Source organism: Pleurodeles waltl, chromosome 5 (assembly GCF_031143425.1).
Source record: "Pleurodeles waltl isolate 20211129_DDA chromosome 5, aPleWal1.hap1.20221129, whole genome shotgun sequence".
In the NCBI taxonomy this organism is placed as follows: Eukaryota; Metazoa; Chordata; class Amphibia; order Caudata; family Salamandridae; genus Pleurodeles; species Pleurodeles waltl.
The window spans coordinates 580,033,879-580,049,859 of NC_090444.1; the positions used below are offsets into that span (position 1 = coordinate 580,033,879).

The 15,981-nt window shown below is 42.1% G+C and overlaps 1 protein-coding gene across 1 annotated transcript in view; it reads left to right on the top strand.

Moving 5' to 3' along the window:
- Positions 1-15,981, top strand: part of RYR2 (ryanodine receptor 2) — a 2,714,825-nt gene that overhangs the window by 2,305,120 nt on the left and 393,724 nt on the right. Inside the window, exon 82 of the mRNA XM_069234403.1 lies at positions 10,137-10,210. Coding sequence (XP_069090504.1) covers positions 10,137-10,210 — 74 coding nt within the window. The remainder of the gene's footprint in view (positions 1-10,136; positions 10,211-15,981) is intronic.

Below are 15,981 nucleotides of genomic sequence, written 5' to 3' on the forward strand. Positions count from 1 at the left end.
ACCTTCTAGACCGAAAAATAGCATTGTCATTCTACATTGATCAATCAAGAGAGTTCTGGATGAACAATAAACTCTTTATAAGTTATGTTGGAGTTAAGAAAGGGAAGGCAGTGCAGAAGTGTACCACCTCATGATGGAATGTGCTCTGCATAACAATCTGCTGCGTGCTGGTCAAAAAGCAACCCCCTGAGGGCTTGTGTGCTCACTCTACCACAGCTAAGGCTGCAACCATTGCGTTAGCTTGTAGAGAACATTTCCTAGATATCTGGCAGGCAGCAATGTAGGCGTATTTGCACATTCACCAAGCAATACTGCGTGGATGGTCAGGTCTGTCGTGATGGGCATTTTGCCTGTTCTGTCTTGCAAGACTTTTTGATCTAATCTGTGTGCAGACCCACCTCTGTGGAGGTATTGCTCAGGTATCTATTCTAAGGTAAGGAATCCACAGCTAGCTTTTACCTTATCTGGTAGAGGGTCTACCAAGCTGCAGACTCCTTACCAACCGTCCCATTCTCCTCGCACTGCAAACTGATTCAGCAGGGTCACCTTTCTGCGGGTCTTAGTAATGCACACCAGTATGTCAACCTTCTTTGTGGCTCCACACTTCTGGTGTGGAAGGTCACAAAAAGGAACTGATGTCAGCACGCTGGGGTGGTGCATATATAGGCACCACAGATGTCACATCTGGGCAGGATGATGCCAACGTGGAGGCGAACAACACCACCTACCGGCACCGAAGGGTACTGCTCAAAAAATTCTGAATCCAGTCTGATGCATGGGAAATATTCTAAGGTAAGGAATCTATGGCTAGATAAAGTCTCACCAAGATATGGTGTTACCAAAGGTAAGTAACGTGTTCTGTAATATTGACTGTTTTTTTCGAATACTAATACAAATATGGTTATATTTCTTTACACGTCATGTGAACTAATTAAAAAAACCAAGGAAAATATAGTTCCGTAGTTGTTATCCTATTAGTTCCCTACTTGTAATCCTATCATTCAGCAGCTAGTAGAATTACATTTCCACACTCATTGCCTGCACTCTTGGGCCCATATTTATACTTTTTTAGCGCCGCCTTTGCATCGTTTTTTGACGCTAAATCGGCACAAACTTACAAAATACAATTGTATTTAGTAAGTTTGCGCCGATTTTGCGTCAAAAAATGATGCAAAGGTTGCGCTAAAAAAGTATAAATATGGGCCTTGATGTTTTAATCATAAATTCAGTTCAACATCCGGTTCCTGATTTTAAATGCAAACAATTGCTCTGACCACATCTTGAGGTAACAGTCTCCCTGCATGATAATAAAAAATACCACTTTGCTGTATGGCTCACCTGAATAGAACGGTCCTGAAATACTACCAGAATTCTAAGCATTGCACCATCTGTTTAATTATAGTGGTTACGTTCTCAAACTCATTCTTCCAAAGTCATCTTTTCGGACAGACATTCAGAGAACTTTCTCCTCTGAATTGGCCTAGTTTGGGTGAAAAGGACTTGATAAAGTATGAATCATCAGTGCTTTCCTAGGTAACATGTAACATAACGTATAGTTTTGACATTTTAAGTTTTCATTGCTGCACCAATAATACCATATGGTCTTTTTTTCTTAGCCTTTGTTTAGTCAGAATAAGAATAAATAGACGTAAATGACTCCTGCAAAATTGCACTGCTAATACAAATCTAAAATATATTGCATGATTTAGGTTGACTTGCAAATCTACAGGTGTATGAGTTGTGCGTGGAATTAGTTTTGTTCATATTTTAAAACAATTCCTGATTTAGTTCAAAACTAATATCCTCATCAAGCACCCCAGACGTTGACAGAAATATCAGAACTATATAAATACAGTCTGCTTCTTCATATGAGCAGATACCCACCTCCACTAAAAAGTAATCTCACTAATTTTCCTGGTAACTTCCTTCACTCAGCCCAAACATTCTGGGCCTCATTCTGAGGCCGGCGGGCGGCGGTCGCCGCCCGCCTGGCGGGAACTGCCATATGGCCGCCCCGCGGTCGAAAGACCGCGGAGGCCATTCTGGCTTTCCCGCTGGGCTGGCGGGCGACCACCAGAAGGCCGCCCGCCAGCCCAGCGGGAAACCCCTTCCCACGAGGAAGCCGGCTCCGAATGGAGCCGGCGGAGTGGGAAGGGTGCGACGGGTGCAGTAGCACCCGTCGCGAATTTCAGTGTCTGCTAAGCAGACACTGAAATTCAAAGTGGGGCCCTCTTACGGGGGCCTCTGCAGTGCCCATGCCATTGGCATGGGCACTGCAGGGGCCCCCAGGGGCCCCACGACACCCCTCACCGCCATCCTGTTCCTGGTGGTCATAACCGCCAGGAACAGGATGGCGGTGAGGGGGTCAGAATCCCCCATGGGGGATTCCTCAGGGCAGCGGAAAACCGGCGGGACACCGCCGGTTTTCCTGTTCTGACCGCGGCCATACCGCCGCGGTCAGAATGCCCTGCGGAGCACCGCCAGCCTGTTGGCGGTGTTCCCGCCGACCCGCCGGGGTCGGAATGACCCCCTCTGTTATTTCTAAGAGAGTTATTACCTAGGCTGTCCAGCAAACATGATCAAGAAATATTTAATTGCACAGACTACCAACACATGCCAGGGACCACAGACTTGATTGTCTGTTAATGTAAATCTCTGAACTTTAAATCACAATTTAGCCCCTCTCTTGCATGGCTAATATATTGGTTAACGTCCATGTCAAAAACAAACTGTGCCCTATAACCAAGCCACCATCTAAAATTATTCCAATCCTTCCGTACAGAAACTGGAAATCCTCAACACAAGGGCCCTCCAATTTAGAGCCAGTGCTATAAAGGAATCCTCCAGTAATAGTCTCTACAGAAATATTGCAAAAACTGCAAGTTAACCTCACCTTGGTTCTTGACTATGTTGCTCCACTGAAAATTGACAGAATTATCCCTTTCAATGAGAAAGGAAACTAGTGGTACATAACTGAGCCGCACTTTAGGAAATGGCCAGATAGATCCCTTGAGAGATACTGGTTCAAAATTACGAACACCCCTGCACCATCTACCAGAAAGGAAGGCTATAGAGACATTTGATGCCCTCATGGCAACGTCAGAATATCCCTCAGCATAAAAATCATAATTTAGAACTATCTAGTGCGACATACAACACTGCACCAAAACTCAACGACTGACTGTCCATCTTCAACAATGCAATCAACACGACTTTAGGAAGAAACCATGCACTACCTCTGAATCAGGTAAGGCAACGAAACACATCTGCTTCCCCTCCTTTTGAGAGGTTGTTGTAGTACCTGAACCAGATGTTATTAAAGTTCTATCAAACCTTCAGATCAGCTTCATGTCCAATTAGTATCGGCAGTGTGAAACTCCTGGCTGCCTCGCTAATTTGGAGCACAACCCCATGGAAGCTCAAATGTGATATTATCATTCCAATCTCGAAATAAAGCTTTATCCATCCATGTTGATTCTTCCCTGAATAACAAATACACTCGAAACGGTGGTGACGAACCAACTCTGTTTTCACCAGGGGTTCAACAACCTGTTAAGTGATTTATATATTAGTTTTGTCCATAAAGTGCAGCATTGCAATGTCACAGATTATCTTTCCAGGATCTTGCCATTTTACCAATCTGCATACATCCTGAGGTGTGTCAATCATTTACTTCTTGCTATTCATCCTTTTACATAGAACTAGTTTGATATCAGGTCACACTTCCCTCAGAGCTCTTTCCAAAGAACTAGCCTTCCTACTGCCTACAATTCATGTCCAATTGAGTTGTGATTAGTGTCCGTGCCAATGCCTGTAGTACTGCAGGCAAGTTTGTAAACTAAGGGGCATATTTATGGACCCCTAGCGCCACCTTGTGCCACATTAGAGTCATTATTTTTTACATTAATGTGGCCCAATGAGGCCGAAATCCCTGCGCCGTATTCAAAGAGTGGTGCAATGCCTGCATTGCGCCACTCTGTAACCCTTTGCGCTACACCATGACTGTGCCAGGCATAATCTATGCAAAGGGGGCGTTCCCCTGTTGGGGGTGGGGGGCAAAAATGGCACGAGGAAATCTATGAGATTTCCTGTGCATAATTTTCTACGGCACTTTTAACACCTGCTCATGGGCAGGCGCTAAAAAGGGGCTTCCATTATTTAGAATGGTCCCCTATATACTCTGCAGGAGTAGCGCCAAACAACATTTTGGCGCTATTCCTTCCGAGTACATTAATAGCATCATGAAAAATGACACTACTGCCCCCTACACTGTGCAATGGTGCCCCGTATTATGAATACAGCGCACACATGGTGGTGGTAGGGGGGCACCAAGGGGTGCACGGAAAATGGCACTGCACTTGGTGCAGCGCCACTTTCCATAAATCTGCACCTAAGTATGTGTGCTGTTTATAATGGCGACCCTTACTCAGAAAATGAAATGGTTCTCAAAATATAACAGGTAAGCTTTTGTACTTTGAATGAGACTCAACATAAATGGATGCCAGATCTAAATATGCCATGTGCTCTAATCAAATTCCTTTGTGCATCTTGCTTTTCCGCTCGTCTATTCAAAGGCAATCGGCTCCTGCTAGAACAAGAATGGAGTTGAGCTGGAAGCATTATTGCGTTCAGGCAGTGTTATTATCGCCTTGACTTACGCTGTTTCCTGCAGTTTCTCTATTTACATGCCAGACGATCTTCGGACATGTGATAACATGGCCCATTTGTAGATCTTCTTCAGCATTGGGGAGTGATGTTAAAACCACATTTATAAGACAGTGTAATTCTTTCAAAACATTACTGAGAGACTATTGCAAATAGCGTGCAAACCAATAATGGCCACACAAAGCCTTGTCTTTTGTAGGAAGTGTGTGGGCTACCGTTCACAAATATCATTCCCGAAGGGCCTAGTTTAAGTGCTTTGCGAAACTTCCAGCCTCTTTGGTTTGAGGAACTATCTGCAGAATGTGAAACGAATTTGACAGTTGACCTTACTGTCCAGGTTTTAATACAAGTACTTTTTGTATGATTCTAGATACTAATCTTTTAGTTCATTGCTTCACAGTGTTTCTACTACCAGTATAAACAGTTTGAAAAGTGCCATATTTCTGAATTACCATCAGTAAACGTATGTCGCAGTTACATGACAGGAAGCTCATTGTCTCAGAGTTATATTACATTTCTACCTGGGAGGTTGGGGCTTCATAAGTTGTTGTCTCATTGCCTTGACTAAATCTCTGATTGCCAGAATCAGCTCCATTTGTGGAAGCAATCATGCTCTGCATAATCTTACTAGGTAAGATATTTTATTTGATGCTCATCTAAAATGTCATATAGATTTACGTGGTGTCCTTCCATTGCTTGAACTCAGTAATGTTTATATGGTGTACCTTTTGTATAGGGAAAACAAGGGTTTGTTAAGGGTACTGAAAATGTATCCAGGTTTCCTCAAATTTCAATAATACGAAGCTTAGCTAGTTCCATGAAGGGGTCTTCCATATCAAACAAATGATGTGGCCATCTGGGGTGATCTTCCCGAAACATCTGCACCCAGTGAGATGGAAGGAGTCTTACTATAGCTCACTCACTGTCTATCTTGAGTAGGATACTGGTGGATTTCATATTCATAACCTCAATACTCCTCATCATCATCCAGCTTGTAGGTTCTGCAGTGGAAGCTGTAAAGTATGGCACCCTCCAATATTCAGTGAACCCTCCTTACTTCCAATTTACTGGCTTACATAGTAGTTTGAGTTCAGTTAACTAAGTTATCTTTAAAAACTGCCTTAATTTATAGTTTAGATATTCCAGTTTTCTAGATCTGCAAAGTTTCAAGCATAAACTGAGATTCTGAGCAGACATAAGACATTTGTGTGTGATTTCTTTATGCTCTCTCTTCATAAGGTCAGGAGTGTAATAAACGTTTAGAGAAAATTCAATAGTTGATTTTTGACCTTTACTTCCCAACCAATTAAAGTAGGGACAATCTCACTCAATGTCACACTACAAGATCTTCCTCAAACATTTTTTTGGATATCTTCCTATTCTGATTGTCATATTTAGAGTTTCTTCATGGATTAAATTCATGAAATACGTAACATTTCTTCCATTATATAATTCATGCGCACTGATTGGGGCTCATTAACACTTTGATGCAATGGCGGCAACATCGCTGGTGTGGTGCAGGATGCACCTCTGACATGCCAGCCACAGATGGTTAATCAAATTTGAAGTCATTCACAAATATTTGGTAAATATGTTTCTTCTGAAACAGCACCTCAGGCAAAGATGAGTGATGCTCCAGACCTGAAAGACCATGATGTCAGATACCACATGTCGTACTGGAATAGAGACCTTTTGTCGCTTAAGGTATATCTGAAGATAGACCCTCCACCACACAAAAGCAAGGACCCACCTTTGGATGCGTCATACCTAACATCCTTAAAGCACTGAGAGTTATGTCCCAGCATGTGAGGTACATTTCAGAGATTTTTCTGATTGGGACCTCCATGGTTTATGTGGTGGAACCAGACAAAAGTAAAGGGTGGGAATGGCATTGAAGGAGCAGTCATAAAATGGGTTGCCTCACCAGCATCAATTCACTTGTTTCAAATCCACTATACAGGTTTTTTAGATCTCTAAATGAGGAGAGGAAAAAGTAAAGAGGGATGATGGGACATTGAGGATGTCTAATTACTGGCTTCTTTTAAATGAAGCATGTCATCTCTGGAATAGTAAACAGTTTATTTTATCATTAGATTAAGAGGACTGCCCTGAAATTTAAGATAGTGTATAGAAGCAGCTGTATCTGTGATTCTCAGCTCCTTCAGTAGGCCTATTACTTTTCTTTAACAAAACGATAGAAGTGTATTCTGTAGGCTTCCAACCATGTTTTGAGTACATGTCTGACTAATGTAGCTTTCAAAGAATAGTTTTAGATTTTTTTTGTGAATTCCAACTTAATCCAATTAGCAAACATTTTTGCCTGTGTAAATGTAGTTCGCATGCATTTGCACATGAGTAAATATCTAGCTGGTGTGCAATTGTATTTACCAAGAGTGTTGTTTTGATTTCTCCTTATGAAAAACAAGACCTTGTGGAGAGAACATTTCTGTCACATGCACACTGTTTGGGGATGTTAAAACCCCATTTCAATGCTAATTAGTAATTTATCCGTGCCTAAGACAGGCAAACATCTCGCACTGTATCTAAGGTAGGAATGTAATTACAAAACGTTTGTGGATGCCCAAAAATGGACAGGTCTGTGGATGATAAACCAACATAAATAGGCATGCCAGCCCTGACACATATTCATGCCATGTACCAGATTTCCCGCCTTGGGATAGTATAGCTTGCTTGTGTAGTATTTCATGCAACCAAACCCCCTTTTGAATGTAAATGTACACTTTGTACCTACAAAATGTCAGTTAGTTTTATACATGAAGGGAACTGTAGCCTATGTTCAAAATACCTCTGTGAATTAGGCCCTTAGAGGGGAAAGGATGCAGTTGCAGCTTTTGCCTGATAGGTCTCTTGCGGAGACCATCAGCAAAGCAAATCAAAGCCCAAGACATGTTCCTATAGTTGCTTTGACCGAAACAATGAAGCAAAACAGGGTCAGAGTGATTACATGAAAAAGTTGTATTTCCAACTCGCAATCCGTAGCTAACAAATAAGGATAGTGGTGTATCATTCTTTCACACAAAGGATAACTAATAGAAGAACACATACAATACTTATTGGTTGTCAATATGCCCCCAGCACATATCTGTAACCAAATGCCTACTAACAAAACATGACACAACACACATTAAACAGAACACTAAATGGACACCATCATCTACACTCCACTGTTCGCTAACACATATCAACAGATCCCCTACAACAGAGTGAATAAAGATAGAACTGCAATCAAACAGCCACCACTGACTAAAAAGGTATCTAAATAACCAGATTCTAGGGCACAAAAGGACAGACACCCCCACTGGATACCTGCACACAAAAAGATTTGCCAGTCAGTGAGTATACTCTGAAAAGGAAGATATGCAAACTACCTTGGTACTATCCATAGGTCTCACCATAAAAATAAACACGGCTGACGTAAGTTGACAAATTCACTGAACAAAGGCATTTTTCTTCCCCTTTCTGAAACATTATCTCTGCAAACCTACTCAGACCGCTGTCTATGACAGAAACTTTGAAATTGTCTGGAACGCCACAACCTGACCCTGAAACGCACTGTAATGCCATATTATTTGCTGACTGTGTGCTATGTAAGTGACAAATAGCAACGCCGCTAGTGATGTGAATGATCTGACAGATGGTGGTTGGAAACTTCAGATCCAAAAGCACGTTGGCAGTCTGACAAAACAAGGTCTATCTAATTACCTAAGAAGAACATATTCTGGGTGCAGGGTCCGCTGCTGTGGCATGCCGACCACTCAGGTGCATCCATAATCATTTAATTTTTAGGAAACTCTGCACAACCAGCATATTGTCGTTTAGTACCCTGCTAAAGAACATGAGTGTCTAACATCACTCCTGAGGGAGGATCCATGCCAGATTTTTAAAATATCTATATATCATAAACTGACAAAAAACACATCTAAATTGGAGTCTTAGATAGCAGTGGTCCATAATATCTGGCATTGATCTGCTCCCCTAGACCTGATATCTATACCCATGCTGTAGAATGACATCCACTGTTTGAAGCAACAAGGCACTTCAATTTAGTTTGCCTTCCTGGCCACTGAAAAAACTTGAAATCCACCTTTACAGTCAAAGAACATACTCCCACATCTAGCACATAGCCAAAAGGAGATAGAACCTAGGGCCGTATTTATACTCCGTTTGCGCCGAATTTGCGTCGTTTTTTTCGACGCAAATTCGACGCTAAACTAACGCCATATTTATACTATGGCGTTAGAGGCGAATAGCGCCAAAGTTCCCGGAATGTGCGTCATTTTTTAGCGTGAACCCCTTCCTTGCGTTAATGATATGCAAGGGAGGCGTTCCCGTCTAAAAAATGACTCCCAGGCCTTTACGTGGTATTTATACTCCCGGGCAAAAGAGACGCCCGGGAGTGGGCGTGGCTAAAAACGGCGCATTTGCGCCGCTTTTTAACGCCTGGGTCAGGCATGGCGTTAAGGGACAAGTGGGCTCAAAATGAGCCCAGAGTGCCCTCCCCTGCCCCCAGGGACCCCCCCTGCCACCCTTGCCCACCCCAGGAGGACACGCAAGGACGGAGGGACCCATCCCATGGACATTAAGGTAAGTTCAGGTAAGTATTTTTTTTTTTATTTTTTGTGGCATAGGGGGGCCTGATTTGTGCCCCCCTACATGCCACTATGCCCAATGACCATGCCCAGGGGACAGAAGTCCCCTGGGCATGGCCATTGGGCAAGGGGGCATGACTCCTATCTTTACAATGATAGGAGTCATGTTGATGGGGGATGGGCGTCGAAAAAAAATGGCGCAAGTCGGGTTACGACGATTTTTTCGACGTAACCTGACTTGCCCCATTTTAAGACGCCCATACGCCATTTTCCCCCTACGCCGGCGCTGTCTGGTCTACGTGGTTTTTTCCCACGCAAACCAGGCAGCGCCGGTCTGATTGCGCCGTCTAACGCCATTCCATAAATACGGCGCCCGCATGGCGCTTCAGAATGGCGTTAGACGGCGCAAAACTTTTTGACGCTAAACTGCGTTAGCGCAGTTTAGCGTCAAAAAGTATAAATATGGGCCCTAATCCCTTTGAGATCCTACACCAGCCACAGTCTTCTCCATCTTCTCCAATTCACCAGTGCTGGTTTAGTTGAATTACGTCTGTTGCATCTGCAGTGCGTGAAGACCCCTGAAGCGGCCTTGAGATATGGTGTCAGCAATTTACAGATCACACCCCTTTTGAAGGATAAACATAGTTATCCTGTTGTCACTGGAATACAAATTAATTAGCGGACTGTGGTGAAGAATAACAGGTTAGTATATTTTATTCTAGATTTTATTTCCACACATTTAACAGGTATGGTCCTTCTTTTGTCAGAAAAATGTCAAGTCATTAACAGACAAATCAGTGTTGTGTGGTTAATCAGTATTGAAAAAAAGTGTATTACGTATATATATTTTTTTTTTTGCAGTGTGCTAGACCTAAACGCATTTGAGCGGCAGAACAAAGCGGAAGGCCTTGGCATGGTAACAGAAGAGGGATCAGGTATTATCTTAATAACACCTTCTGCTCTGATTCCTTGATAAGGGGGTAATGCATGCTATGGGGATTATCAAGCAACACATTAAATTATGAATGATAACATTTAGAGGTTGCCCAGCTGCTGTCAGTGGACTCTTGTTGGGATACGTATTGTAAATACTTTCTCATCATTCAGAAAAAGTGGGTGTGGAACTTCTGCCGTGTGAACATGTACATGCTTAGATCTATGGTCCTACACGGGTAGCTCAAAACGCTTTACAGTAAACGTTCCCTTCACACTAACGAACCTGCACTGACATAGTTGAGGATTTTACATGCTCAGACCAACCAATGACTTACAGAAACGTATCTTTTGTTAAGGCAGAGTTATTTTCTACCATTACCACTCCCGATGTTTTGGAAATGAAGGCAGGCACACTTATTTGAACCTTCGATTTATAGCCAGCCCTAGTTTTCTACCAGTAGTAACTTTACCTATTGTTTTTGTCTTTTTACCTGTCTTATTTCTTATTTATTAAAGGTGTTCTCAGGCTCCAAAAAATCTCTGTCGCCCTCCACACTTTTTCTCTTTTCCCAAGTTTCAGTATTACACCCTATGGTGTCATGTAATACAACGAAAACAGTCTTTTCTTCAACCCAAAAACCTTGACTACTGATACATAGTGTGTTCTGTACTTCCTGTAGTCTTTGTCTACCTTCATTATTGTATGTCCTTTGTGCCTCACTGAAATTGAATATGTGTCACCTTCAGCCATACCAAAACAAAAATCTTATGAGCATGCAATAAAGTATGGGGTAGATGATGGAGATATGGGAGATGCTGTCGATCATGGAGTTCATGCCAAGCAGGATATTATTTCAGGGATGGGTTGCATTAGCAGACAGTGTCCTTCATTCCTAGGTTTATTTCCTAAATAAAATCATGTCTCTTTGTATATTGGATGGAAAGCAGCTAATGATATCTTTATTTAATGTGATCTTAAACTAGGTTTTATATCAAGGTGCATATTTATTGCCTTTTTCTAAACTAAGTGGGGGACATGAAGTAGGGGCTGTACCAAGACCTGGACTGACCAACACAAGTTGTTGGTGATGCATATAGGGTGTTCCAGTTTGTTTGAATATGATGCACGTCCAAGTTAAGGTTGGCTAGCAGGTTTAGCGCTGAACTGAATTTTAGTGATGCATGTTGAACGAAGTGAAGTAAAATCAGACTCGTCTATGGCTTGCCAAAGTATCCACTAAAATGATTGCCACATGTAGACTCAGTAATGGTGAAAAAGAGCTGGGCAAATTAGTATACAATGCTCAGTGATCCTCCCAGAATGCCCCAGGTCTCAGTAGGTTGATACATGATCAGAAGTCATCAGACAGAGCTTTATCCAGATAATGGCAAAACAGCTTTGTCTCTTTGATTTTATTAGGCACTTTCATAAATATTTTCAGATTCTGACACTTCTCAAACATTGCTGAAACTATAATCATTTACACATAGACAACATCAAGAAATCATTCTCCATGCTTTTCCAAAGAAAGTGATTAATCGATAGACAATGTAGCTTGGCTAGTTACACTGTGCTGGTACAGAAAATGGACACTCTACCAAGTTTAGCTTTATTTCAATTGTACCAAAACCTAAATCGTTGCAGGGCATAGTGTTCTAATGATCCATTTATCTGGGTCCTAAAAATAGTGATTATTGGTTAAGGTACTACAAACGACCAATATCTTTTATCAGTGGCAGTAATTAGGGACCATAAGTGTGGGGGTGGGGGGAAGGATAGGCAGGTAAATAAAAAAAGTAAAAATGTTTTCTACTCCGGTCCTGATTCCGCATGAGCTGGTGCACCAATGGGCAGACTCCCAGCCGCCAATCAAGACACTGATCTCATGCTGGCAACACTGTTTACCAGGATGAATGCAGTGCTGTGATTGGCCTGAGTGGGCTGGTTAAGCGCTCACTCAGGGCCTGGGAGTCTGTGCCTCTTCTCCACCCAGCTGTTGCAGCACAGCTGGGTGAAGAGATCTAAATACGCATGTCGGTTTGGCCGGGATTGGCCAGCTAGCCAAACCGACATGTGCATTTACTGTGCGCACAACTCTGCCTCCCCCGGCTGCCGTTATGGCCCCACACTGACCTAGTGCCAGTGGGCTCCAGCGCTCTATGAAAAATAAAATGACAATTAAAATGGGTTTATTATCATTTTCTTTTTCACTTTTCCCTCTGCTGGCTCACAGCCATAATGGAGGAGCTGCTGCTGTCTATTATATAGCATAGCCTTTAGGGCTGTAAAACTGTGTACTCGTTTTGTTGTTCTGTGGCATGGTAGGATGACCTGCTATTCTACAGTATTACTCATTATTGTTTACATGTAGTATTAGCAAAATCCCTATCAACATACTTTCCTCTGAAAAAAAACATTCCTATCTGGACAGGCTTTTAAATGTATATAATTTCTTACAAATTTTAATTTAAATGCAAGTGTGATTTGCTTCAATTATTGTGAGATGTTGCCTGTTCCTTCGTCTGACTGTTCTTGGTTTTGCATAATGAGTTCCTTTAACATAACTCATTTGCCAACACCAGTGCAGGTTATGTTTTGTATTTGCTACAAATCCAAAAATCTTATTGTTTCCCTTTTTGTTTTCCTCCAATCTAAATGTTGTGCCCTCCTTTCCTCAGTCATCTCTCATGAGCGTGGTAAATATTCAACATAAGCTTGTGTTTTTTAGGTTTAACTCTCATTAGTTTTGTGTCAGCACTGTACAGCTCCTGAAATCTCCCTCACTCTTTCTGCTCCATACCTGTTACTATTGTATTCATTTTCTGTTTGGTCCCCACGCATTTTAATTGTTTTATTCTTTATGCCTGATAGGATTTCTTAATATTTTTCCAACTTCTTTTTCTCAGGATTTGGCCAGTATCTGTCACATTAGACCTAAAAGCATATATATTTTTTTTTAATTTGATCATATATTTATTGATGTTTTTCTGTAGTCATGGTACATGTAGTGGTTGAGAGTAATGGTCCAAACATGTTAATTGTGCTACAGGGCTTCATAGGGGTTCTGTTACATATTCAATGTTGTTTTGTGAGTACACATGTTAGTGCAAGCTAATGAAGTCAGTGGTGGATCCAGACTAGTGGGGATGACAGGGTGTACTCAACATCTTAATGACCAGTACACCAGAATGATGGGTCAAGCAGGCATAGACATCACAAGAACCTGGGCTCCAAATAACACTATATTCTACCGGAGGAAAACTCCACTAAATATCTGAAAATGTTTTCTCGGTCATTTAGCCTGTATATCAGGCATTCGTGGGCAGCTGTGAGGGCCATGCCCTCAAGCCAAAGCTCCAAAGTAGGTGTAGTGTGGGATGCCCATGAGTCCCTGATGCATAATTTAGCAACTGCTAGAATCTCTTTTTGAGATCAGTGAGGTCTAAGTTTTCTTGGTTATCATGGAAAATGGTCAGTGCTGCTGTGAGGGTGAGAGGGCAGAGGTAGCTCTCTTGCATCATTTGTCCAACCCCCAACATGAATGGTCGGATTGCAGGGCATGACCAGAGGATATGAACAATGTCATATGCAGTCTGTTGACAGCACCAGCAGTTGTATGTGGGCTCTAATTTACCCCTGTCGAGTTCATCAGGTGGCCAGTGCCAGTCCTGAATAATCTTAAAGTAACTGAACTTCATTCTAACTTCCTGAAGGCTTCTGTCATGTGTTTTCATGAGATAGGACCCATCTATTGGCTAGAATTGAACATGGAGATGTTTATGACGTCTTATGTGGAGAAGAGTTTCCAAGGGTACAGAAAGCAGTTCAATATAAGAAGGTCATAGAAACACTGGATTCTTTAAGAGAGGGTAGCCTAAATTTAGAATCACATGAGCATAATCACATGAGATAAGATAGCTTCCACATACTGAAAACCCAAACCTCCTCTGAAGATCATGGGATTACCTGCAGCATTTCATGAAATCCTGAGCAACTCCATGGAACCCTCACACATTATGGGTGATGCACTCAAACTCCTGAACCAGAACTGGCTACTCTTAATACGTGATCCGTCATTGGCATTCTTTTAAGGTTACTAGAATGCAGAATGAGGATATCTGGTAAAGTCCTTGTTGAAAATGACCCTTTCTGCAACAAATGGCCCTTTCTGCAGCATCATCCCCAATCTTTTTGCTTTCCTCCTCCAGTTTTTTCTAGCTTAAGAATCTATACACATTACCATTGCAAAGTGTGTGTGCTTTATACCCTAAACATGATAATATTGGCTCATTCCTAATTTGCTTATTTAATTTAATTTGTTTCTAGTAAAGTGCACTACATATGCCCACGGCTGTAAATGAATGCTACTAGTGAGCCTGCAGCACTCATTGTGCCACTCACTTAAGTAGTTCTTTGTGTCTAAGCTCTGCCACTGCAGGGCTTTTTTGTGCAGTTTTACACTGGCATTTCTACCAGGCAAAATAATAATTTTGCTAGGCCCAAACCTTAGTTTTTATATATGTAGATCACCCCTAAGGTAGGCCATGGACAAACCAGTGGGCAGGGTGAAATGTATTGGAAAGGCAGGACATGTACTTTTAAGTTTTACATGTCCGAGTAGTGAAAAGATCCCAAAGTTGTTTTTCACTAGAGAAAGGACTATTTCCCCCATAGGATAACATTGGGATTACCTTATTACATTTTATAAGTATAATTTACAATTTGGAAGAGATAGGTTTTTCGTGTTTGGTGTCTCTGGACTCACAATTTACAATCACGACATATGGTGAAGTTGGATTTTAAATTGCAGTTCTGAAAATGCTATTTTTAGAAAGTTGTCATTTTCTTACTTTGGTCATCTGGTGCCTGCTGCTTCTGCCTGTCAACTAAATGAAATAATGGGCATAGCAGTGGGTGACTGCCATATGAAATTGGCAATACCATGATATAAACAGGCTAGTGGGGGAGCAGTAATTCCACAGCTACTACTCCTCCAATGCTTCACTCAAAATTGTTTTGGGGTTATTCTTACACTTCTGTTTCATTCATTCTTATTTCTCAGCATTGGCTCCGTAACACAGACAAAGCCTTTAGGGTAGGCCTGGGAATTACATACGTTTGTTAGGCATACCTAAGGGCATCCCATTAATGTTTATTTCATGATTTACATATACATTTCCTAGGGACACTCCATCTTGTATGGACTGATGAGCAACACATTTCACAAGGGCAACTTCAAGTTATAAGACAAGGATGCATTCAACAGATTTTGTGCATACATTCTGTTTTGGGGTTACTGCAGAGATTAAGAACCCTCATTGAATCCACAATAACCTGAATATACATCTAGAGTGGGTGACATCTGGGCTCTGTGCATTCCGTCTAGACAGCCACACACGCAGGGAGCTTAGGTGTGACTGATGGGCCATCCTGGTCAGCATGAGAAGTAGGAGCTGGCACTTACACCTGATTAGGCTGTTTCTTGTCCTCACACAAAGGGCTGCATACCCCCTGTAGTGAGTCCAGAGCCAGGTCAGGAAGGGGGGACCTCTGTGCACTTCAAAAACTTTTCTTTGAAGTCTCCCCCACTTCAAAGGCACAAGAGGGTGTAAGTACTGTACCTCACCACCAACTCAGTAAACTTCTGGACCAGTGGATACTTTGCCAGGATGAAGGACTGCTGTGTGGCTACAAGCACTGCCGCTCTGCTGCACTCCTACTCTGCTGGACTCCTGCTCTGGTGTGCTGATCTGCTGCCTTCTGCCTTCC